This window comes from Phaenicophaeus curvirostris, chromosome 6, assembly GCF_032191515.1.
Source record: "Phaenicophaeus curvirostris isolate KB17595 chromosome 6, BPBGC_Pcur_1.0, whole genome shotgun sequence".
In the NCBI taxonomy this organism is placed as follows: domain Eukaryota; kingdom Metazoa; phylum Chordata; class Aves; order Cuculiformes; family Cuculidae; genus Phaenicophaeus; species Phaenicophaeus curvirostris.
This window is the reverse complement of record NC_091397.1, coordinates 6,233,539-6,260,218: the sequence shown is the minus strand read 5'-3', so window position 1 is coordinate 6,260,218 and position 26,680 is coordinate 6,233,539. Positions and strand designations below refer to the sequence as shown.

General features: G+C 39.9%; 1 protein-coding gene across 5 annotated transcripts in view; it reads right to left on the bottom strand.

The window, feature by feature from the left end:
• LOC138721814 (sodium channel protein type 5 subunit alpha-like) overlaps window positions 1–26,680 on the bottom strand; it is a 217,609-nt gene that overhangs the window by 11,407 nt on the left and 179,522 nt on the right. For all 5 annotated transcript variants that reach the window (XM_069859263.1, XM_069859259.1, XM_069859260.1 and 2 more), the window contains 3 exons: window positions 24,195–24,368; window positions 7,264–7,386; window positions 840–1,121 (listed from right to left, as the gene is read on the bottom strand). In XM_069859263.1, coding sequence (XP_069715364.1) covers window positions 840–1,121; window positions 7,264–7,386; window positions 24,195–24,368 — 579 coding nt within the window. The remainder of the gene's footprint in view (window positions 1–839; window positions 1,122–7,263; window positions 7,387–24,194; window positions 24,369–26,680) is intronic.

Genomic DNA, 26,680 nt, shown 5'->3' with positions numbered 1-26,680 from the left:
GTCTCCTGTGGGTTATCCATTATGTTGTGCTGCGTCACAACACAGTAAAACTCAGTGCATACAACTCAGTGCATATAATTCGTCCATGTAAAAGGAGATTGTAAAAGTGGTTTGCTTCTGTCTTTAAAGATCAAATAGTGCCATCATCTTTGGAACTCAACGGTCGCCTCTCTGATAAGCTCTTGACACCTTTCCAGAGAGACCAGACTGTATGAAGTAACATCAATCACCACCATGTTTCATAGTTTGGTTCAATCTGACTCATTATGTTTAGCATTGATAATGAGGTGAGGAAGCAGAATGGAGGCACCAGTGTCCTTCTCAAATATCCCCATGGAAGGCGAGCGGAGGACTGTAAATTACAATCTCTGTGGCTCCAGCTTAATGCAATAATATCAACTAAGTAATTGAAGGTACTGTAACTTCATTTTTTCCCAGCAGGGCATAGTGAAGTCCTAGGTAGTTCAGGAAGGCCAGTGTACTATGCATGAACAGCTTTTCCTAGATCATGACTTTTTTGTTTCTAGACCTGAACTTTGCTCTGGATTACAATACGGACAAAATGGTCTTTAATTCACCTCACTATCCCAACCACCTCCTAGAGGACTCCATTAGTGACTCATCAGAAAAGTCAATTTAAAACCAGAAGCTGTCACAAATGTCTCTAGGCCAGATTAATAAACCAAATATGACTTTACACATGAAGAAAGCCATTCCCCTGATAGGAAAGGCTGGAAACCCCAGAAGAGTATAGAGGTGAGACTAAGCTTTAAACTGGTTATTTCAATGGGAATAAGAAACATATGCCCACTAGTCTAGTTTCTGGTGGTGACACTTACCACTTGTAGCAGAGCAAGGTACCCAGCACCAACATTGTCGAAGTTAACTTTAACTTTTGTCCAGTAAAACGTGCCTGATACATTGTAGAGTATACAGTCACTCATGTTGTTAATAATTTTAGAGTCTAAAGGCATATCTCCTTCTGTCTTATTAATGCACTTTCCAAATTTCCCAGCAAACAGGTTCACTCCCATGATGCTAAAGATAAGCCAGAAGATGAGACAGACGAGCAGAACATTCATGATGGAAGGGATGGCTCCCACGAGGGCATTAACCACCACCTTGAGTGAAACAAGAGAGATAAAATAGAATTAATGTCGGCACTTAGACGCTTCTCTAACAAGCTCTTGTGTGCTTTTGATTAGGCTGAATCCTCATACTGTGACAGGTGAATAACTGCTAATACTACCTAAGGAGTCAGACCAATGTCAGTCTTCACACATGATTATATTTTCTTCTTGTAATTGAAGAGTTAATCTGTTGGCATCCCACCTATGTAATGAGGTTTCTTCAAAAGGAATCTTAATTCAGGTGCAATCCTGCAGATCCTACTGGATAATGCACTTCAGTCACACCAGCTCTAATAATCACATGATTAATTGGAAATGGCTGGGGAACATCACTGTACCTCAAAATAGAGCACAAAATATTTCTTAAATCCTTTACTGAACTCAGATCTCCATAGTCTTTGGGAGGCGAACTCTAGCCATGATAAATTTTGGTTATTTAAATAATAACTGATAGAGACATACTGCACTAAGCCAGCTGCCCCTTATACATTATTAAATCAGTTAAACCATTCTAATTTAACAAAAATTGCATTATTTTTTTCCTGCGATGTGCTGTAAAGTTCCTAGACATAAACCCAGGCAGGGCTGTAAAACCTAATGCCTTTTCTGAGGGAAGAGCATGACCACAAAAAGTAGTTTCCCCCTCCCTATGTCAGCAAGGTTCCTCCATATTCATAGCATTTGGAGATGCTGCATTGCACGGTCCAGGCAAAGCTGCCCAACAGCATCGCTGCAGACACTTGCCCCACTACACGAATTTGTCTCCATCTCTGTCTCATGTTTTGGAGATTAAAATCTGGTAGGTAAACATTAAGCTCTTCCTCTTCTCCATCTACATTTCTGAAACTGAGACAAGGTGATATTGATCCATAAAAATGTAATTTTATTCAATTGTGAATTGGATTATGGAAAATGTCAGCTCTTGTTTTCCTCTCATATTAGTGTCCAATTTTCTGAGAAGCTAATAATGCAACATTCGTTTCCCCGTAATTTTTACTGTGCTGAGGACGAAAAATAACCGGAAGAATAAAATAGTTTTCATGCATGTATAGCAACAGCTTCATCTACAATATACAATACAAAATTATGTAGATCTTTCAAAACACAGATTTGTATTTTGTGCATTTATGAATGAAGCTAATTTTCACACAGGAGAAACTGCTTGAGCATTTTTTTTTACTGTATAGGCCCATTCTGATGACTTTTCAATTTTTTTTTCCTTTGCTAATTTTATCTTTCAGTTTGGGATGTTAATCAATTCCTAACTTCATTACTTTAAGACCAACTTTACTGCATTAACCAAAATGCCAAATAATTTCCAGCTCAAAGGCTTATTTGGATGTAGCCTCAGCCCTTGTCAACATAGCTTTCATTTGCTGCTATATGGGATGATATTTTTTGTTCAATTTTAATCCATGCTAGCACAAAGCCACTGCACTTACGGTACTTCTGCTGCTGAACCCAGATCCCACCCACAAGCCCTGTGATGGGGGTAGGTTGCGGCAGTGCAAGCGTTGGCCATGCCTGCATCCTGCTTTTTTCCTTCTGTGGAATTACATTCAATGGCTTGTAGATAACAAAACTCGACATGAGGCTGCAGCAAATTCTGTAACACCTCTCCAAATTAATTATTAATGTGGGGCTTCACTCTTCTCTCGCCGCTTCTGGTCTTACATCACCGTGATGCCATTTGTTCTCCTGGAAGAACTGCTGATTTGCACTGAGACAAGTGAGAGGACTTAAAGACCTGAATACATAAAGGCAAGTTATCACAAATTCGTGTTTAAAGTTCAGCTGCAAACCTTGCCACGGAAAGGGCTGAATTTCTGTTGCAGCTAGGAATAGCAACATATACAGCCATGTATAAAAAAAGATTTCATCCTTCTTGATTTCCATCAATACCTTTATAGGTGAAACCACCTTCCAAGTGACTTATCATCAGATCATAGAATAGAATCATAGCATCGTTAAGATTGGAAAAGACCTCTAAGTTCATCAAGCCCAATCACCAGCCCAACACCACCATTCCTACTAAACTGTTTCCTGAAGTGCCACGTCTACATGATTTTTAAAAACCTCCAGGGATGGAGAATCCACCACTTCCCTGGGAAGCCTGAACAGAGGCACCCTCAGCCCTAAGCCACAGTGGTGTTAATCTATAGCTTGTGATACAGCTATAGTTTTGGTGGCCCAGCTCTCCTGACCTCATGGACCACCTTTTCAGCCAAAGCTGATTCAGATTTAAAATCCAGAAATAGAATTGCATGATGCATTAATCCTCCTTTTGCCACAGCAGAACCCACTAGATTTCCTGCCGTAACTTCAGACCCAGGTTTTAACTCCTAACCAAGCCTGGGCACAGCTTTTGCAAAGACATCTAATTTATAGTGTCACGATTTCAAATAATGGACAAAATCGTTGTTATTAGATGATCTATTCCTGGTGTCCTTTGCCCTCCCTGTTAGAAACAGATGCTGTATTTTTACGTTGAATTTGTTGAACTTGGGGCACTGTTGATGTGCTGTGAGACATCTTCTATCATCCCAGTCTTCACTGCAGATGAATTGCAATTGAACACTACTTTGTGTAATTATCAAAACAGAGTTTCTTTGTGATGTCATCATTCCTTCAGATTTCTGATCATGTTGCAGAGACTTTCCCATTCTGAATACCTAATTTCCAGTGTGGTGGAATTCTTTTATTGAAGTGCTACCCTTTACCTCTGCTTGCTGGTTTATTTCTCTGTGTAATGAGGGATTGTATTTGTCACTCCATTTATCAAACCTGCCCAAGAGCCTATATCCTGTTGAACAGCCATCTCAAGCCTAAGTCCTTCTTAGCTGCTGTTTTCCAAGAAACAACCCCCCAAGTGACCTACTTTCCTCCTTCTGAAGTGTACAATGCATGCGGTTTTATTAAAATTCATGTTGTACCATTGATCTGTTTTTCACTATGATCCAGATCAGTCAGTATAATTCTCTTCTCCATAATATCAATTACTATCCAGCTCACTTTGTGTGTTGTCAGCAAATATTTCATATTTTCTTCCAGACATTGTTAAAGTCCAGATTAAGGGCAGTTCTTCTTCTGAAGGATCCCTCACCCTGAGACACTTATCACTGAATTCACAGTGCCATCACTGTTTACAATTACTTTTTGAGATCTATCACATATTTTAAATTAATTTAAAATACATTTACTTGGCTTGGTACAAAGCTCAAATTTTCATCATAATGTCCCATGGTATCAGATTCCTCTCTGAAATCTAAAGGATATTATATCAGTGCAGCTACCGTCATCAGCATAATTTGTAATCAAATCAAAGGACCATATCAGTTTTACAAGAACTATTCCCATGAAATCATGCTAACTAACATTAATTATGCAATTTCTTCCCTGTACGTATCTTGTAGCAGCCTCACCATGACTTTGCCTAGTATCATTTTCACATTAAAGGGTCTATCATCATCCTACTCATCCTTTTAAAATACTGCAATAACCTCCATTGCTGGGGAACTAGCAACTCTGAAATAATTCCCTGATGGACAACAAATGAGGAGACACACTTGACTTCATGATTTGGGACAGGAAGACCTAAGTCAATTTACACTGGGATCTAATATGTCCTGGAAAGCAGTGGTGACTCAGGATGGTGGCACATGCATGACACCTTTAGGGTCTGCAGTAATTGTTGGGGGGATGCTGGTCTTACTGGGGTCTTTTTTTGGGACAGAGGGGCAAGATGGCAACAGTTCTGCCTTGTTTTACAGACCTCTCACGGAATGGGAACTGCCTAGGATTGCATCAAACTCAGAGAGGTCCCAGCCTGTTTGAAGGCAAGGAAACAACTGACATCTGATGTTAAAAGGCCCTCTTGGCCATCCAAGTGCTACTCTGTATCTTTGCCTCAGGACCAATTATTTCCAAAATTTAGGTACAGCATCAATGATATAAGTCTCTTACTGCAGTATAAATGAGAACTTTCTAGTTCCTGTTCTAGCCATGCACAAATCTTTCTGTTATTCAAGAAGAGGACATTATAATAGAACGAGCTACTATTATTTTTTTACTGTCAGTGCTTTCTTCTCAACGTTACCATTATTTAATCCATCATTGTGTTGGCAATTTTCCTGTGCGTTCTGGAGCATGTGAACTCCTAATAATGAAATGTCTAACTGTCCCTAGTCATGTTAAGTGTGGTTAGACAAACTAAAAATAAAATTATTTGATTTTCTAACAGCACGTATTCTCAATTACGCTTTATCACAGCATAGTTTACAAGTTAATTCACTACCTCCAATAGCTCAGAAAGACTGAATATATTTCAGCTGCAGCTGACAGATAAGGGAAGATAAGGGATGTTAAGTCAGGGACAAGGAGAGCCTACAAGCATGAATATAGTAAGAAGAAAACCTGCTGGGCTGATCTGCGTGCCTATGCCATGTAGGATCTCCACTAAACCAAATTCTTTTTATTCTCAGAAAGCCTCTCCGTAGAGATGGAATGCTTTTTCACATTATTTCTTTCTTATTTCAGTCTCACTTTTCCAGTGTTTTGGGCTAGCCTTCCCACTGCTTTTCAGGTTTGAATCCAATTCAGTTAAACTGATGAGAAATCATAAGTGAACATTTTTATGTCAGCTGAGAATATTTTAAATCACTCTGGTAGTTAAACTAGTGCAGCTTTTCCTGATATCAACATTTGCTCAATTTGTGTATATTTAATGAAGACTTGGAGTGAGGTCATCATACAACACAGGAGTGAGGTTTAATTAAAGTCAGGAGTGTAACGACACTTTGTGCCAGCAGAGGAACTGCAGTTTGCTTTTATTTTATTTTGTGAATAATCTTTAAAATATTGCCTGTGTTTGCTGAAAAGAGTGTGGTGAACAGAGCAGTTCAGGTTTGTGTGACTAGATGAATAGATCCTCTTGAATCTTTTTGTCTTTGTACTAAACATAGAAGAGAGATGTCTGTAACTAAATCTAGTTCAGCCACAAAAATAATATGGTTTAGATAATCACGAGGTCTGCGGGACAAAGCCATAAATCCCCAATCCTGGTCATCCACAGAGTAGGCAAACTAGGGGTATGGGGTTTTCATAAATTGTTCTACCACCACATATCCTAGGTTAACTTGGACATTAGGCTGTATGGCCCTCATACTGTCTTAATGCAACGGTATTCAATGAGAACAGTTAATTGCTAGGAATTTAGTGCATGAACTACACATTTTAATCAGCGATGATTCAGACTGCAATTTTGCCTACGGGAAAGCTTTATCCTGAATATACCTCAGTATGAAAGCTGTAGCATTTTCTTTGGCCCAGTGAGAGAGACTGGGATCATCAGATAATGTGAGTGGTTTTGCATGTAATTTTGTCACAGATTTGATTTATCTTACTATATAGTCTGCAAGATTAGCAGTAATCTCAGAACACGTAGAACAGAGTTTTCATCATCTGAAAGTCATGCACGGTGCAAGGAGTTAAATAAAGTGCTTATCAAGACAGTAATTGATTAGTATAGAAGATAGGCTTAACAAATAAACAGGTATGCTGTGTGGCTATAGGACTGTAGAAGGGAAAGAGATGGATATACAAGATAGAGCAACAAACACAAGCTACCCTGTTTTAATGTTAATCCTGACATTCCATATTAAAATTGCAATCGGGTCAAAGGAAAGATTTTATATAAGCATTTGCATTCCCTATCTTTAGCATTTCTAATTTTTGCTTTAATTGTTAGTAAAAATGTCCTTTAGAACTTTCCAAGTTGGTCTCATTTTGACAAATCAAAAGCAGGGAGCAAAATTGTAGCTTGCTTATTCCCAAGATACACCTTATAATTGAGGGGTAGTTGTTAGCTAGATGCTTTCTTGGCCAAAAAGCTGGTTTTTAAAGTGTAATATGACAAGTTAGACAGTAGAATTATTTTATCATTAAATCCACCAGAGGGTAAAGCTGTAATGATACAATTGCAGTCGAGATAAAGGAGGGATCTCTGATTTTGTTGGTTTGTTATAATTCTTTTCCTGTGGCAGACAAAATGAAGACAAAGACATGTGCAAGTGTTCTCTGTCACATGCTTGATGTTACACAGTTGGGTTTTCATCAATGCTTTAGCTATTCTTACCCTCATTCCTTCAAATCGTGACAATGCTCTTAATGGTCGCAGGGCTCGGAGAGTCCTGAGGGATTTAATGGGACCCATCTCAGAGTATCCAAGAGTACTGGCTATGAGGCTTATTAAGGAGACCTGAGAGGAGACACAAAGTGAAAATCCAATCTGTTAATACAGTCCTGCTATTTTCCTTCTCTTCTGACTTTCCTTCCCCAAAAAGAAGAAGCCAGTCAGTTGAAAACAGCTGGAAAAGTGGGGGGGGGGGGGGGTAAGGAAGCCATTAAATTAGCCCAATATAGAAAAAAAGGAGGCTTTCACATCCACACATATACAGAACACTTACCAACTCACAAAACCTTTGATTCAACTTTAATGCTAAATTCATAGAAACATAGACTTTCAAAGATATTTGTTTTCATTTAACTAAGGGCACAGAAATCCTCTTAATGTCAGTTTGCACAAAGTGGATGAGAAAGGAGGTCACCACTGTAAAACCACCACCCTATGGCATCTGTCCTGTGGGTTCCCTGTACATTTCTCAAAGTATGTGTTTCTTCTACTACTGAAAATACGATGAGTCACATAAGCATTATAATTTAGGGCTTCCTGGATGAAAGCACCTGTAAGATCTAACCGTTTCCAGCTGAGATAAAAGATTTTGGCATTACCATTCAATTACCAACCTTAAACTTGCTGATTAGAAACAAGTCTTCTAGACTGTTGATAGGTATGAATTTATACCATAGACTCTAAAAGAATGACGTGCACGGCTCTTGGATTCTGCATTTTTCACTCTAAGGGAGAAAGAAACTTGACAGGTGCTCAACGTTGAGGTTCATGCCTCTCAGACACTATTTATTTGAAATAAACTATCTATTTCCAAATCTGGAGAACGCACAGAGGGGTTCTGATCGCCTTCGTATTCTCAGAGCTTTTGTAGTGCCCAACCAGTCAGAGCTGTGGTCACTATCACGCAAAGGACTGGAGTATGGATGAACTGAATGGCAATGGACATTATGGGTCAGATTAGCAAATGCATGAAGTAATTGGGTTTTGCATGCTCAAATCAGTGTTCATGGCCTGAATTCTACTGAGAAGGGAGTGTGAAAAAAACAGCTCTCCAACACCATAGATATTAAAAAAAAGAATGAAAATTAATCACCACATACTATAAAATATATTTTTCTTAGAAGGCAGATTTATGCATACTGGTTATCACAATTCCCTTTTACTTAAGCTGTTTTCTGAGACATGGTTATTGTAGTAATGGATTATTGCACACTCACCAATGTGAGTGTGCAAAGTTTACCTGGAAGGAGTGTGCCTTATTGCCATTTTACAGACAGAAGCTAAGTTTAAAAATAGGGATTCTTCCTAACTATATAAAAAATAGGTGCTCCGTGTTTAAGGAAATACTAGGCTCCCCCATGAAGACAGCCAGCTCTGGCAGGAAATCTTCCTATTTATTTCAGGTTAGGATAATTTTTCCTCTGAACTGCACTGCTGGCTGACCCGCCTGGTGTCACCCATGAGGTTTGTGATAAAGCACGATAAGATTAAGCTGGTTCCCTAAGGCACAAGATAGTGTCCTCTATGGAGCAACTGCTCTCCTGAATATGCATTCATTTATGTACCAGTGCTGTCCGCACAGCTAAGCATCTTTGTAAAACTTGCTCAATTTGTTAAATTATTTACCTATTAATGGCTTTATTGTGGCATGTGGGTGACAGCAAGCCTAAGGGCAGGAGGTCTCAGAGACACCAAGCTTGGGCTGGATGTAGCAGGCTGGGTATCTGCAGAGATAGGACAGCTCAGATTTGCAGATGACGAAGTGGTACAGAGGCTGACTGTCATGCTTTAACATCTCACTCTTTAACAAGGTGTGACATAAACTCACCTCCCATGTACAGACCCAGTGGCTGACGTGGAAGGAAGGTCTTAATAAACACTTCTGTGTTTTAGAGGCGAGTGTGCTATAAAAATATCACAGTAAACAGGAAGACTGGATTCAAGGTCTGATGTCTTAAGGACCCTTAGACACCAGGGAATCAACGGTGAATCCTTTGCTTCCATCTCTAAGAAAGCAAACATGAACCTTATAGAATCATAGAATCACCAGGTTGGAAGAGACCCACCGGATCATCGAGTCCAACCATTCCTATCAAACACTACACCATGCCCCTCAGCACCTCATCCACCCGTGCCTTAAACACCTCCAGGGAAGGTGACTCAACCACCTCCCTGGGCAGCCTGTTCCAGTGCCCAATGACCCTTTCCGTGAAAATTTTTTTCCTAAGGTTCAGCCTGAACCTCCCTGGTGGAGCTTGAAAGCAAACCTAAGAAAATATTTTTTAGTAAGTAATGTTATGTTTGACATATATTCACTAGTAATGCTTATTTCATGTAAATCTTGTTCATTTAACACTCACAGTTAAAGATGAAAATGTAAGTTTGACTTCAAAACCATCTTAAACTCACCAATGCTTTCAAACTGAGGCAGCACCTATTATCTATCTTCCCTATTTCTTACCAGTCTTGTCTACATCCTGTGGTCTGAAGTGGCATTAACATACAGTCCAAAGCCTTCTCCTTTCATTCACTCTCTCCATTGACTTAATGTTGCCTAAATAAGGAGTAAAGGCTTAAGGATTTGTCTAATAGCAGTAAAATAAAGGTACAGCAGTTACATATTAAAGCCATTTAACTAAGTCATCTTCAAACTGTAGTATAATTGGCATTATTGAAATATCATGATAAGATTAACACTGTGACACTTATTTCTTCTTTTTGGTGGAAAGTTTAGTGTAGAAAATGGCCTTGACACCACAAAGCCTTGGAGCTTCCTAACCAGAAAGGCTGGAAGTGTAAGAAAAACAGCTCAGTGATAATGGTTAATGATAGAAACCAAGATCTGTATGCTTATAAATTTCAAGGAAAGCTCATTCACCTGTAAAGTGAATGCAGAGATTTAAAAGAAAATTAATTAAATACAGAGCACCCAAGATATTCCTTTGCTAGGTTCACATGCAATGACTGAAAGTCAGATCTTCTCAAGGTCTTCAAACTACCTTGGTTCATGTTATCTGCATGCTTCCTCCCCCATCCTGGATTATGTCCTGTAACTCCCCTTTCTCTCAAGGCAGAAGATGTTCTGTTCAAATCCTGCAAGACCAGAATTTGGATCTGAGCAGGTTACCATTTTCTCTACAGTGTGGTAAATGTCACCCTGAAACACATCACATGTGCTGTTGTCCTCCTAACACAGATTTACACAGCATTAGATATCTCTTCAGAGGATTAAGCCATGAAGCTGCATGATGTTTGGCAATGATTTACAAGGACAGAGTCAGAACTGAGTTTGAGACAACACGTGTAAATGCTCGACTGTTGGTTTTGAAGGTATCCCCGTCAAATTTTATTTACAGGGGAATTACTAATGCAGAGACTTGGCCATTTGGACTTGATTAAAAGTGACCCGGAAGGCTATTTTTAGGAAAAAAATCAAGCAGTTTTCAAAATTGGTGCTGACTGCCCCACATAATCATGGCAAAAGATGAAGTCAGCTGTTTCTGTCACATTTTTCCCTCTTACAAGGCTGTGTAGCCCAGAGGTGCTCTGAGGTTCTACTTTGTGCTCTGCTTGGTATCAGAGACTTGCTAGCACACAGAAAACACCTCCAGGGTTGACATAACCTCCAGATTCACAATATGGCACACATTGCTACTCTTTTCTCTTTGCAAATATTACTGTAGGTTTTTCAGAACTATAATTTAATCACAAAGAAGTCAATAAATGATCTCTGAAGACCAGGCAGCATTGTAACATTGTGGAGACCAGGCAAATCCTCAGGAGTCACTATTACCTAGATGTTAACAGCAAAAGTTCCACCAATCACACAGGCTAGAATTTACTTCATACGGCAAGTCTTCCTTTTGTTTTCCTCAAATCGATGCAGAGCAGTCCAACTCTAAAGCTCAGCTTTGGTGCTGTCAGTGACTTCTCAGTATTTTTTCCACCCCAAAAGAGCAGACACCTTGAAGGAGTCAGCATTTACTGCCTAGATTAACAGTAGGCTTTCCCAGCAAAGCTGAGGCTCCAGGCAAAGCCCCATTGATCTTAGCTACACACGTTTTCCTTGCCATTGCAAACAGGCGAGGGGTGTTGAGTTGTATCTGACCTTCGCACTTAGAGAAGTTTTTTGCCCCCGTTCCTTACTTTCTTTGCCTATAAAGAGTTTTAACTATATATCTATGTACCTATATATCTACATATAATAATAATAATATATAAAACCACATTCTATCTATATACTTATATGCCTGTATTTCTGTATTTCTATATTCCTACATGCAAGCTTATTTATACAGATTTTACTTTGGTTTGTATGCCAGCCTCCTAGATCTGGGTAAAGGGAGAGATAAATGAACCCCACAACTTTCATTTTTTGACATTTCCAGTGTTACACTCAAGAAAAAAAGAAAGAAAGCTTTTAAATTCTGTGACAGCATTGAACACTGGAAATACCTGTCATGTGGATTACCAGGCTTGTGGCTGGTGCTTTTAAAGCCAACTGCCTGTCATTTACGTAGCTTAGTGGTTTTAAAGCTCAAGTATAGAGTGCCCCATTGTATGACCCTGATATGTGTTTCCAGGACAAAATCAAAAAGAATCAAAGAATTTAAACTGCTAGAACACAGGCAATGATCTCTGAAGAGAGGTTAGACTCACTGATAACTGTTCAAAGTTATTGCTTATATGTTCTAATGCAATTAATGTCTTAATTATTTTGGCAATCCACTACCAGATTATATTTGACCATGGAAAAAAAAAGGAGCCTTGTCTGTGAATCAGGTTATTTTTTTCAGTAACTGCCATTTTTTTGTTTTAGTAGTCGAATACTGTTGTTCTTGAGATGAGAAATAAACTCACTGATTTGTACTCAGGTGGCTCCCATTTAGTGCCAGGTTCCCTGTGTGCTTATGTTGGTGTTCACTGTAATTCATCAGTTAAGAAATGCACAGCATTTTTGACAATTAAAATTGCTGACTATGAACACACAGAGATCAAGATATACAATAACTCGCTATGTCTTCAATAACTGACAGTGACTTAAGAAATCAGTGTTGTAAACCAATGTAAACCCCAGCAAGCTGTCATAAAGTAGGAAATATATCAGTGCAGCTTCCTTTCAGCACACATAGGGGAAATAGTCTTTAACCAAAAGAACGCAGACTCTTTTCCCACAAGGGGCTGTTGTATTTACAACAGTAGTGGGGTTCTCTCCTATATGCATACATTTTAATAGCATGTTAGCAGCATGCACAGACTTGCTAGCCATGAAATCATGCTGGTGGCAGGGATCCGAAGGGCACAGACTTTGGGAGCAGTGTTTTACCAGAGTCCAACACTGTTTCCCGTTGTGAGGAGGTGAGTTTGAGCTACAATAGAGGCTGCTTCTTTGTTTATCATGTTCCTTCCCACCAGCACATCATTTCAGACAACCAGCAAGCGTTCACTGTATGGAGCTGGGAGTAGACCTAAGCACCATTCAAAGACAGATGCTACGTGAGACAGACTGCATTTATGAATTAACCTCAGATCACCACTGAGACTAATTATTAGCAGAGTAGAAGCAACAACAAGTTCAGCCTTTGTAATGGTGAAAATCCTCTTTGATTGGTCATACAAATACTAAAACCCCTGTGAACAATGAGAACATCTAGTCTTCCTGCTGCAGCATACAGCTGAAAGAAACTCTGCAAGCTGCTGTCTTGGGTAGAAGAGAAGACCTCCTTCCTGATTTAGCCTACAGCATATATTTTATGCAGCGAGTGATTTCATTGCATTAACCTGCTTGTTCAAATTAGAGGGGAGGGAGCAGGGAAAAGAAAGGACATCTGAAAGGGACCACAGCAGCTGAGTTGAAAGCTCTGGCCACTTATTTAAATAAGCAGTTTCTGGTAAGGCAGGCCCTCAGTGCTTTCAAATAGCTTTTTTTTTGTGCCCCAGGAACACCTGTCTCTCCTTCTGTAATCATGCTTTTTGAAAAAAAACCACAAAAATGTAGAAGAAAGAGTGCTCAGATTACTTTGGGTGCTTCTCGTCTATCCAGTCTGGTTTCTCCTGTCTATTGCTGCCAATGACAGGGTTATCCAAAGAAATCTTCACAGCCCAAGCAGCAGTCCAGCGCCAGACTTGCAGTTCCAAGTTGCTCCCCTTCATTTGAAAAGGAGCAAATTTAAATGTATACCACAAATGCAACCTGTAAAAACTACAGGGAAAGGGGAATTTGCAAATAGATCAAACTACATGGAACTTCTTACTGCCACTCTGAAACACTGTTGGATGTAAAGGGCTTGTAAGGTTAGTGTTCCCTTTAGCATCTACCATTTCTGAGCAGACATTTATTATTACATTTTTTAAAATATCTCTTTACCCTTTAACTCTGACATTGCAGTTTCTGACATGTGGGTGCCTAACTGTATGACTGCACCTGCCAATCGACAAATTGCATATTATGAATCAAGGACAAAAAGTTAAATGAAACTCATAAAATTAGGCACTAGAGAGAAACTAAGGTGCCCTAAACCAAATTCTCACCTCTGCTACCTGTTTCCTTGAATCACAACCTGCACATTGAGGTAAAGACTACAAACTCTTTAGGGCTGCTCTGGACTTAGTCCATGGTGTGGAGATGAAAGCGTGTCTGCAGATAAGTTAATGAACAGCTTCCCTCACCAGCAAAGAGGTTCATTATTGCTTCTGGAGCGCTCCCTTATATTATAATACAATGGGCCACATGAGTGTCTAAATAAACTATAAACAAAAAACTGTCTCCTGGAAACCCCAATGCTACTTCTTACAACTCAAGTTAAAAAAGGCTTTTACATAATCCACTTACAGGTTTTTTTGTGCAGTATAGATCCTCTTTCTTTTTAATTTTTTTTGTTTCTCCACCTAAAACTCAAACTAAGGAGATAAAATTCTGTTAATATTCCATCTTCTCAGCTTGTTTCCTTTTCCTCATGTCCATGCTTTTTTGAGGAAGTCTCCTTTTCAGAGGGGCAGCCTTGTTGCAAACAGCTTGTACCACTCCTGTTAGTTTAAACGCTTTTAAATAAACTGTTCCTGCATCCTAATTGCTTCCTGGTGGGTTCCAGAAGAACCTCTCTCTGTAAGTCTGCTGTTCTTTTAATCTGTCACCTCCTTTACACCTGCTCAGGCTTTTCTAAGAACTCCAGTCAACTCCCAAGGCAAATGGCTGTGAACCAAGAATTAAACCTCAGCTAATTTCTGAGGGCGAGTTGAATGACCTGCTGCTGCGAGCTTCATCCAGCGAGATGGCAAAGAGCTCGACTGACTTACTGATTAACAGTTTTCCCACCCCACCTTTTCCAGCTTGTCTCAGTTCACATTTTCACTCCAAACAGGCACCTTTGCCAGACCTCTGGGTCCCATTTATCAGTAATAAATAAGAATGGCAGAGGGATCCCTGTGATTTTTGGGCACCACATGACACTCCTTTTTCAGCCAAACCTTGGCCAAGACCCAAAGGCTTTTTCCCTGTTGCAGCAGCAATGGCTGAGTGGGTGCAGCTGCTTTGAAAAGTCTGGTATTTCTGAAGGGATTTAGAGCAGAAGAATTTCTTCACCATGAGCTACGTCCTGCATTACATCCAGACACTGTGCAGAGGTAGCCTTGATTTAGGGCAGCTGAAGAGGAAAGGCATTCTCCCCTTAAAAAGGTCTCCAAAAACACCACAAAATTCACCCCAGGTCACTTTCTCGATGCTGACTGCAGTTGTCAGGAGTAGACAAGAATATGCTTGATTATTATTTATTATTTGAAGACAGTGTTACAATGCCAAGGGTGTGCATAGTGATTACCGAAAGAACATTTCCCTAGGGGCTCAGCCCTATTGACTCTGCTCCATTTCTATCGCAGTGGGAGTTGAGGTCCTGAGCTGAAGGGATGCTTTTTTCTGGGCAGGATTAGGATCAACCTTACTTACATATGACATGATGAAAATTAAAAAAAAAAAAAAAGAGAGAGAGGAAAATCTGTTTGGGCTGTTCCCACCAGGTGCTGCTATGGATTTGCATTTATTTATTCAAATGTTCCAAATCAATATGAAAAAATACCAAATTTATGTGTAAAATATGACAGTCTTAGCTTGAAAAGCATCTCTATTTTGTTGGATTCTTAAACTGCGTTGATCATGATATTGTATTGAATATACCAGGATGAAGAGGGACTCTGAAGAATTATAGGTTTCCTAATTTCTGCCAGAAAGGACAATGGTATAACTAGGAGTTCAGACTACAAATAGGAGTCCTAATCTTTGTTTGCCTCAGCACAAAGCCAGTCACCAGCCATATCCACGTAGGAGGCCAGAACAAAATCTCTACACCACTGCAGCACAGTTTTCAAGTTCCATCCCAATTCCTTTGATCCCTCATCCATCCAATAAACAATTCCTGACCCCTCTGCAGGCTGCATATCCAGGTGCTACCTTCATTTCTCCACACATAGTGATGAAGGAGGGGAGGGAGAAGGTGTGATGCTGCAAAGCCAGTGCAGAAACAGAAATTCACTGATACTATAACCTCTCTCCTTTACAGAATCACAGAATCACTAGGTTGGAAAAGACCCATAGGACCATTGAGTCCAACCATTCCTATCAAACACTAAACCACGTCCCTCAGCACCTCATCCACTCGTCTTTTAAACACCTCCAGGGATGGTGACTCAACCACCTCCCTGGGCAGCCTGTTCCAGTGACCAATGACCCTTACCATGAAAAATTTTTTTCTCATGTCCAGCCTGAACCTCCCCTGGCGGAGCTTGAGGCCATTCCCTCTTGTCTTGTCACCTGTCACTTGGGAGAAGAGGCCAGCTCCCTCCTCTCCACAACCTCCTTTCAGGTAGTTATAGAGAGCAATGAGGTCTCCCCTCAACCTCCTCTTCTTTAATTTCTTTCTTCCTCCTCCTCCTGCCACCAGTCTCTCGAGCAGCCTGTTCATTCCTAACTATCTTGGATGGAGCCACAAGGGTGATGGGAAGACACTTTGCAGTCTGCAGCAGTTGTGGTTGCAAAGGTGCTGGTCATTAGGACATTTCTTCTCTTTCCTGCACACAAATCTTGTGGGTATCTGGACTTTCAAATACAACCTACAGCTCTGTCTCAGCTCTGATCCTTTGTGCAAGCTAAAATATCACTGTATAAGGAATTCAGCTGCTACACTCACAGCAATAGAGAGGGCCAAGCAAGCTGCATTCAAGAGCTTAAGGTTTTCATTAATGTTTTTCTTTTTAAGCATATTCTTCTAAACAAGGACAATGAACTGTGCTCCATCCTTAAATAACTTCAAGAAATAAAAATGGTTGGTAAACCTAGTTCAGTACAATCTGAGTTGAGATGGGTTTTCTACACCACTTTCAAAAGCTGAAATTCTCCCTCAGCAATTAAAATTCTTCATATTGCAATGATTTCATAAGATGCAGGCAGCCAGTGAGCTACACTTACTGCTAGACTTTTCTCCTCACCTTCATTTACTGTCACTTTTCCTCCAGTTTCAGCATGCTTTATGCTGCTGTGTCTTGTCTGAAACTAAGCTTGTGCTTCTACTTGGCAAAGCCTGGTTGCTCTCCTTTTAGCATCTATGTGGTAACTAACATGAGGTGCAAACCAAGATAAGACAAGACATTTGGATGTTTTTGCATGTGTTATATTGAGATAAAATGTGAGGAGGCAGAAGGGAGATTTACAGTGTCGTCTGACCTGCTAACACACATTAAAACCACTTATCTCATCTTCATGTTGAATTTTTTTTTCACTTATCCTGAATTAGCCAATGTGGAATAAACAGGCATTTTTTTCTTCTTCTTTTCCTCTTTTTTTTTTTTTTTTCCCTCTTTCCTTCAAAACCAGACTCCCTGGCTTCTGGAGAGGGATTTTCCTTCCTATTACCTACTGGGGAAGTATATACGATTAGCAGAGACCCAGAAGAATCTGCACTGGGCATTCACTGCATTTGCTTCAAGGAACTTGAAGAAAGCTAGTAAAAATATGAACTCTGAAGTCATAGTACCCTATTGTAACCCATGGATTTTTGTTAACTTACAGAGAGCACCAAGAAGTTCACTTTTAAAATGCTTCTCCATGTGACAAGCTATATTAATTTTACTTTACCTTGCTCATATTTTTGTCATTCTATTCCTGTGTGCTTTTCTGAAAAGAAACCTGAAAAAATTTGCATGCTTTTAGGATAGTTTTCCAAGAATACAAATTGGATTTCAGTGCTGTTTTGGAACAACTCATTACAGCAGATTGTGTAATTACTGGTAAAGCAAACAGAAATCACCTTGCTAATCAACAGGGAATACAGATGGAAAAAAAACAATTAAAGTAATCATAATTCATCAATATTTACTTCACACAGCAAGTTTTTAATTGTCATTTAAAGACAATCCAACAGAAAAGGTATAATTTAATTCAATTCAATTTTTAACTATGGATAGAAAAACTGTTTTAAACTGCTCTTCTCAAACTCAAAGATTATCAGCTGCTTCTTAACTTGCCTGGCAGCGAAGTATTCAAAGGAGAAATCTTAGAGCAAGTGCTTTCCAGGATGTTATCTTGGAAAATGCAATATATGTACTTTTCAAGCAATCAGTGAGAATGATGGCACATTTAATGACTGAGCATCCACGAGCAGTTGTCAAATAAGCAAATAGGAAATTTGGCAGTAAACAGGGAAACTTGGAAATCTACTCAATGGGGAATACAGATCTCTAGTTACAAACACAGCAGCTCCAGGCAAACACCACAAATGTTTTTACAACCATTCATGAAAGGTGGTGGTGAGGGAAATGCACATATTATTTTACTTTTGTAAAAGCATCTAAAAAATCCTGCCTGGTGGACTTGTTGAAGGACTCAGTTGAGATGTCTGGCCTCAAAATCCTTTGCTGAGCCTTGCTTGAACTATTTTGCAGATATATATATACTGCTTAAAAGTATTGTGAGCCCTTGCCTTCACAGTGTCAGAGCAGGCTCTGGGAAAGAAAGAGCATTCTTTGTCTGTGGTGACTCAGCTGGAGAGAAACTGTTGGGGCATCTGGGCAAAAATTGAGAACTGGAGATGGTTGTCCCCTGCTTACTGCAGGATATAGTGCTAGGGACCCATTGCTGGAGATGGCTGTAGGGGAAGGAGGCTGTCAGCACCGTTGAAAAAGCAATTGCTTGAAAAAAATAAATTTCCCAAATATCAAATCTTGAAAGCTGGGATAATCATAGAAAGAATAGGTAGAGAAATCCTTACTTCCCCTTATCTCTGAAATCAGAAAATGACAATCAGGTTTTTTTCAAGCCTGGACTGGGACTAACTTTTGGTCAATTAAACTGAACCCCAAAGCTGCAATGGAGATGATGGATTTGTGATAATGGACTTCCGTAGAGAGACAACATTAGTGACCATTTAAGAGGATTTTTCTCTGTATGCCACAGGCAATGAAATGCAGCTATGACTTTTTTCTGAGCATTCTTACTAATGACTTAGGGACTATATATCCCTTTCCTGAGAGCTTTCTCATGACAACTTCTCTAGGGAACAGGCCTCTTGCTTCCACTTTCAATGCATGAACAATGAGCAAAGAAGCTGTTGACTGCAACACCTCCCATCTCTGAATGATGTTAAGCTCCAGATTGATGCCTTTCCTTAACTGACCACTGCAGTGGAACCATCCATCCACCGTCAGCAGGGACTGAAACATAGCTCAGAATTAATTGGCTAAAGCTCAAACTAGATAAGCTCAAGATAATATTTATAGGTCGGAGGAAACAATTGAAATGAACATCAAACATGACACCAGCATGCTTAACTGGTGGAGTTTATCTGCCCCTTGTTTTAAAATTGAACTGTCTCTGCCTGTCACAGGACCTGCCTGGTTGAAAGCAGTTTTCATAAACATTCATTTTGAATGCTATGTGCCTCCACCTCCAGCCAAGTTCAGACTCTTTATTTAATCTGCTTTGTATGAAGAGGTTTTGATTGCATGAATGCTTGGAAAATATCTATTCTTCGCGAAAATATTTGCCTGCGCATCCTAGCAAAGAGGATTATGCATAGACACCATTGCTGATGGTGATACTGATGTCTGTCTACACTTCAGATACTCTACAGTCTCTGCTTCTACTTTATTTGAAAATAGCTGCAGACAGAGTGCTCACCACTCCAATTAAAGAGCACAGAGAAGCTATATTTGCAGTGGAGGAATGTGGTTACTTTCAGTAGTATACTTGCTGTTTGCAAGGTAAAATGTATAGATAGGATCACAGAATCATAGAATCATAGAATCACATAATTGTTTAAGTTGGAAAAGACTTTAAGAGCTGAGTCCAACCCTTAACCTAGCACTACCAAGTCCACCACTAAAGCATGTCCCTAAGCACCACATTTACATGTCTCTTAAATACCTGCGGGGATGATGACACAACCACTTCCCTGGACAGCCTATCCCAATGCTTGACAACCCTATTGGTTCCTAATACCCAACCTAAACCTCCCGTGGTGCAACTTGAGGCCATTTTGTCTTGTCGTATTGCTTTTTACTTGGGAGAAGAGACCAACACCCACCTCACTACAATCTCCTTTCAAATAGTTGCAGAGAGTGATAAGGTCTCCCCTCAGCCTCCTCTTCTCCAGACTAAACAAATTCCAGTTCCCTCAGCTGCTCCTCATAAGACTTATGCTCCAGAACCTTCACCAGCTTCATTGCCCTTCTTTGGGCATCCTGCAGTACCTCAATGTCTTTCTTGTAGTGAGGGACCCAAAACTGAACACAGTGTTCGCAGTGCAGCCTCTCAAGTGCTGAGTACAGGGGTATGATCAACTGGATTTAATTCAATTCACCACAACTCTCTGGGCCTAGCCATCCAGCCAGTTTTTTACCCAGTGAAGAGTACACCCACCCAAGCCATGAGCAGACAGTTTTTCCCGGAGAATGCTGTGGGAAATGGTATCAAAGACTTTACTAAAGTCTAGGTAGTCAGCATCCACAGGTTTTCCCTCATCCACTAATAGGTCATTTTTCATAGAAGGAGATCATATTAGTCAAGCAGGACCTGTCTTTGCTAAACCCATGCTGACTGTAGCTGATCACCTGGTTGAATTGTATGTGCTGCATAATGGCTCTCGAGATGATCTCCTCCATAGCCTTCCCTGGAACTGAGGTCAGGTCGACGGGCTTGTAGTTCCCTAGATCCTCCTTCCAGCCTGTATTGTAGATGGGCATCACATTTGCTAACTTCCCGTTAACTGGGACCTCCATGGTAAGCAAAGACTGTTGATAAATGATTGCAAATGTCTTGTTGAGTGCTTCTGCCACATCCCTTGGCTGGATCCCATCTGGTCCCATAAACTTGTGTGTCTAAGTGGTGTAGCAGGTTGCTAACTATTTCCTCTTGTATTATGAAGGCTTCATTCTGCTCCCCATCCCTATCTTCCAGCTCAGGGGGCTGGGTACCCAGAGGACAACTGGTCTTGCTATTAAAGACCAAGGCAAAGAAGGCAGTAAGCACCTCATTCTTTTCCTCATCCTTACTTCTCCAAGAACTGAAAACTCCAAGAACTTCATGATCGCTATACCCAAGGCAACCTCCGACCATCACATCTCCCACAAGTCTTACTCTGTGAACAACAGGTCCAGTAGGGAACCTCCCCTAGTTCACCCCCTCGCTAGCTCTGTTAGGAAGGTCTCTGCCACACAATCCAGGAGCCTCCTGGACTGTTTCCTCTATGCTGTATTGTATTTCCAGCAGACATCTGGTAAGATGAAGTCCTGCACGAGAACAAGGGCTAGTGATGTTGAGACTTCTCCTAAGTAGATGCATATTAATGCTTTTTGTTCTGTATGGCCATGTATCAGCAGATATCTAAGCCATCTTTCCCAGGTTCCCTAAATTGAAATGAGTCTGTATTTTTTGGTTTGATTACTCCTTTCTCCCTTCCTCCCAAAGAAATCTATTGCAATACTGTTTATAGGACTTTATTGTATTGCAATGTGTTTAAAAGTACTCTCTTATGATTTTGCTACACTAGCACAATTCTTTGAGATGCAGAAAAGCCCAATATCAGAGATCATCCTTTAGGGATTCTGCATCCAGTAAAAAATAGCTCTGAGTTTGTGGATTACTGTGCGTTTTGTCATTCAGGCTTTGCAAGAGAGAATTTCCTTAAGTAATCCATAATCGTGAGATGAGGCCTTTGCTGTTCCACAGACCCAAATCACTGTCAAAGGTCTTTCAGAGTGCAGGGTAAGTACAAAAAAAAAGTCAGCAGTAATATGCTTATACAATCTCTAGGTTCACTTCCCATTTAGAAACAGTGAACACTAGCAAATTTTGAGCTGGTTTTATGAATTATTCACAACAGAAAAAGGATTCTGAGTTGCATTTGTACAATGAGAAAACACAGATGATAGATGTTTTCACGTGTCCAATGAAAAATCAACCATCGCAGCTTGAATTTTGAATACCGATACCAAACTGCTAATGAGTAATTTGCAGATCAGGAATTTTTAAGTGAATAATTTTAAACAAATAAATTTGAGAAAATCAGACAAGTGGTTCATCTGCTTCTTTTGGAGAAGCTAATTCACCCATTCACTCCCTTCGGCAGCTCAGTTGCAGTGAATTTGTTCTCAATGAAACCAAGAAGAAAATGTGAATTGAAGTAAAAAGAATGCTGGAAAAATGATAGCACGCTACTTTGCCAATTCAGAGTGGTAGGGTGTGTGAGCAATAGGGTAGGAGAAAAGCATCTGTTAAACTTGCTAAAAATATAGTCCCGGGTTCTCATAATCCACATTGGGAAATGACTTTGAAGAAAAGAATGGGGCATGGAAAAAAGATTTATTCATTGAGAACACTAAAGAACAAGAATTTTCCTGGAGTTAATTGATAATTAAAAAAGAGAATGGTGGAGCAATTTTTTAGGTAGATTGGGAGCCTGCAAAACCCAACATTTAAATATGGATAAAGAAAATAGAAACCTCTAGGTCAGTAATAAGGGTGGATTTGCTGGAAATAAGGGAAAGCCCAAGGGTCCATGGTCCCCTTTCCTCCACAGAACTGTTGTATGTCATACGCGTTCTGGATGTGTGGCAGGGGAGGTGAAACCCCTTTCCCTAACCCACCTGTGGCTGCCTCTACATTCTGTCATTACACTCACAAACTCCCCTATTAAAAAGCAAACATGTGCCTAAATTTTGAGGCTACATACTAACTTTGCATTCTCGTGTATCCCCTGTTCTAAAGGATTTTTTTCATGGAGGACAGGATCTAGCCTAGTTTCTGTTTTACTTTCTGTGGTATTAGTTAGGTGTCAAGCTACACAGTACCTGTTTCTAACAAGTGGGAACTAATTTCTAACTATTAATGATGCAACAGAGTTCCAAACTACTTTAGTGAATTCATTGTACAAACTTGTTCATGTCAGGAAGACCCTTACTTACAGTTGTGGCAATACTGAGCCCACATCCAATCATCCTAAGCCTTCAGTAGCTCATAAAAACAATAACTCCAATAACAAATTCCTGGAAGCCTATATAATACTTCAGGTGAGTCCTATTAGTCCCATTTTACAGGAAGAGAAACTAGGACAGAAAAGCTATGCCACACAAGCTAAACCACAGTGAGCACAGTTTTCAGAGTTGGGCTATAACTTAGGAACTGGTGTTTTCCAATTTTGTGGTTAGATAATTAAACCAGGTCTTCCTTTTTTGTTGAACCTAATCTGTGAAAAATGAGTGCCTTCCCTTTAAGAGGTTTCCAAGCATATATACAAAGAGCAATTTATGACCTACAATTTATGTAAAGAACTTCCTTTTCATAAATCAGTTTATGAAAGCTCTGGAGAAGCTTCCAAAGGCTCAGATCCAGCAGTGCACTTAGACATGCCCATAACTTCAAACAAGAAAATTGTCCCATTGAAGTGCTTTCCTGGACTGGGGCCAAAGAAAGTGCAGTTCTGCTCCGAGTCAAGATTCAGATGTAAAATAGGGAAATATAATTTATCAGAAATTTAATAAGTTACACACTTGTGGCAGAGCTCTGCCAGCCTTCCACATTAATACCTCCTGGTAATAAGAAATGGCCTCAGGGATATAATTGCCTCCTTATTGATAGGCAGCGATGAAATGTTAAACCTCATCTGGAGGATGCAGTGCTCCTGGCTTTTCCTGAATTTGGCAGATCCCACATCCAGGCAACGTGAAACTTCAGAGGGGACAAGCCTGCTACTAGCAACACTCCTGGGGCATGAGCTCCCTTCTGTTCAACAATTACTCACTTTTAAGAATTATCCTCATAGAAGAAATAAACATTGTGACACTTCAAGGATTTGGAGTATTTTGCAAGGTTTCGTAATAGTAAAATCACTTTGACAAGAGGACTATTCACACCTTCTTCTGGACTCTGTCACTAGTAAATACTTGGGAGGTGGTACTGAACATACTGTTATGAGCCACTGGCAGACTCACCAGGAAACTACGCCAAGGACAGCTTCTCTAATCTGCTGAAAGACTTGTGTGTTGAGGTCACGTGCAAAGCAGTCGGGGGTAACTGGACCTTGTGCTAGCTGGGAGTGTGGAACAAGATGTTAGACACTAAAAGAGAGTTCCTAGGTACGAGAAGGGAACGTGACTCAAATTAGCAGGGTGACACCTCTGAGTAATGACACAAGACGACCTTTTCCGCTCTGGCACGCTGATTCCTGAGAATGCACGGTTACATACCAAGACCTCCTTTGAGCTTTGCCCAGGGCTGTTACTTAGAATCAGAGTGACAGCTGCCATTTTGCAAATGCAAAGTTGCCAGATTTAACAGCCCATTCTTATGTATTGTAAAATCCAACACAAGTAGTTCCAAAAATGATACTTACGTCTACAATTAGGAAGTCAAGCCAGCACCAGGCGTTGGTGAAATACTTCTTGAAGCCATAAGCCACCCATTTCAGGAGCATTTCCAAGACAAAGATGTAAGTGAATATTTTGTCAGCATACTCCAGCATGGTTTTTATGTTCTTTCGATCTTCGAGGTAAATATCTTCAAAAGCCTGGAATTATAAAAGATTGATTAAAAACTTCTCCTGAACTGTGTTGTAAAGCATTAGTGCCACACTACAAGTCTGTAGTATTATTTGATGGGATATCACGTATGGTCTGTGATCTCTGATGTATTTTAATGTTACCATTAGAATGACTGCAGAGGCACAAATAGGATTGACCTTAAGCTAACAGAGATTTGCTCAGCTTTCCCTTATAATGGGCACACAATGAGCTCTATCCATCTCCAGCCTGTACTGGCTGTACTAACTAGACACCCTTTGAGTGTAAGAGAGCTCAAGCATCCTAAATTTATGAATGCGAATCTGTGAGCAGGGTGCCACCTGAAGCTGCTTTATAGCATCTTACCTCAGCTCCTGTTGGCTATGCCACTGCTCACTGCTATTGGGGGACCTCAGATACCCCAGGGCACAGGATGCCTGTCTGTAAGTGATGGAATCCAATCCTCACGTTTATTGCTAATGACGACAAATTGGGTTATTAATCTGCTAATGCCTGTGTTATAGAGCACTGCAGTACCCTGGCTTCTATTCAGCCATCACATTTCAGGTAACTGCAACTATCTGCCTCAAGAAATGCCCATTATTATTCACTTAATAGAACAATTATTTTTAAAGGTCAAGTTATCTATATGGCATCTCATTTGTCTCTCTAACTAATCTTATGCAGGCCATCATCAAAGAACATACAGTATCTATATCAATTACAAGTCACTTAATACTTTTAAAATATTTAAAATATAAATACCGTGCCTACTAAAATAAAACAAAATTGTCTCATAATGTAGCTTTCAGTTTAGAATGTATGCCAAATAAAACACAGAATCCTAGTGTCAGGATTACCTATCTGTGTTCCGTTTTGAGACTTCTAAGTCAAGTAGTGGTTGTGGTCTGCTTCCCCAGCTATTCAAGCGACTTTCATTACAAAAGCCGCTCCTATGTCCTTGTAACTTGCATTACCCAAGCTTTGATATATTGTTCTTGTCTAGCGTGTGACCCAGAGCAGTTGGCAGCAAGAAAAAAACATTACTTGAGAGGGTCTGTGCTAACCATCTTAATTATCTGCATTTACATATTTCAAGATTTGTAGCTACTTTCTGAGGAGCTTCAAAAAGTTAGCAAACAGCCAGTGTCTGGAGATACAAGAAGTGCGTTACTTGTCACTCAAGCAGTCACACTGCTCTTTTGCCTGCCAGGGAACAGTAATTAAACCGACAAGAAAGCTTTGACAGGCTGTGCCAAAGCTTGTCCATTTGTCCCCACACTTTGGGGTGATGTTTTCGCTGCAACTTGGTCTCCTATCTTGCCTTCAAAAATGATATTTCAAGGGTGTGAAAGAGCTGTTGGAGAAAGCCACAGAAAACAATACACAGAGAGATTGGAGTTTATCGCTTCTTTTAAGGGCTCATTCACTTTGTCAGATGACTTGCTGTACTTTGCAATTACTGCAAAAATATCAACAAACTATTTAAAGTGATTTCCTCTTCTTCCTCCTTCATTCTATTTCCTAAACTGTCAAAAAGTACATCGTGTTTTGTCTACTAAAAGTATACTGTGAGTCAGGAAGCAGCTTAGTAAGGGATGAAAAATATACTGCCTGCATGCCTCACGTGCACTGTACAAGTTATGCATATTACCCAAATGACAAAACTTTGTTGCTTTGCATTTTTTCATGGTGACAACAGAGGAAATATTTGCAATCTAAAATATATATATTAAAATATAAAATATTAAGGGTTATGCTGTCTGCATTGTTTTGTGTGTGAAAAAAGAGTTAAAGAGGATACCTTCAATGTCATCCACAATTACTATTAACACAGGGTCCCAGTTTAGGTGCTTTTGACTTAAAACCATAAGTGGTTTTGGATCTTTTGCAGCAGGCTATAGATATATTCTGATCGTTTAACTACCACACACAAATATACACTAGATTTAAACTCCCTTAAGAACTTAGCATGTCCCAGGGATGTAGCCAGATAAGCTCAGTGTTTGGTAGAGCTCACCGCAGAACAACAGAAGAAAAACTCATGTGTTCTGTCCAACATTTCCAGTCTGAAAACTGAAGTGCAGTGCTGATATCTGAGAAAATGCAGCAAAATTTGCCCTTATGTAGCATTGCACTGGCTAAATTGAAAATCGTAAAAAAAAGTAAATGAATGCTCACAATGAAAATTAAATGAGATTTATATTGCAGTGGTCAGTATTTAAGGCATTTTTAATTACATATGTAAGGAAGTGTATTCATCTGAAGTGTGTGATAGAAAGTGACATGCCCCCTTTAAAATGTGTTAAAAAATTAACAT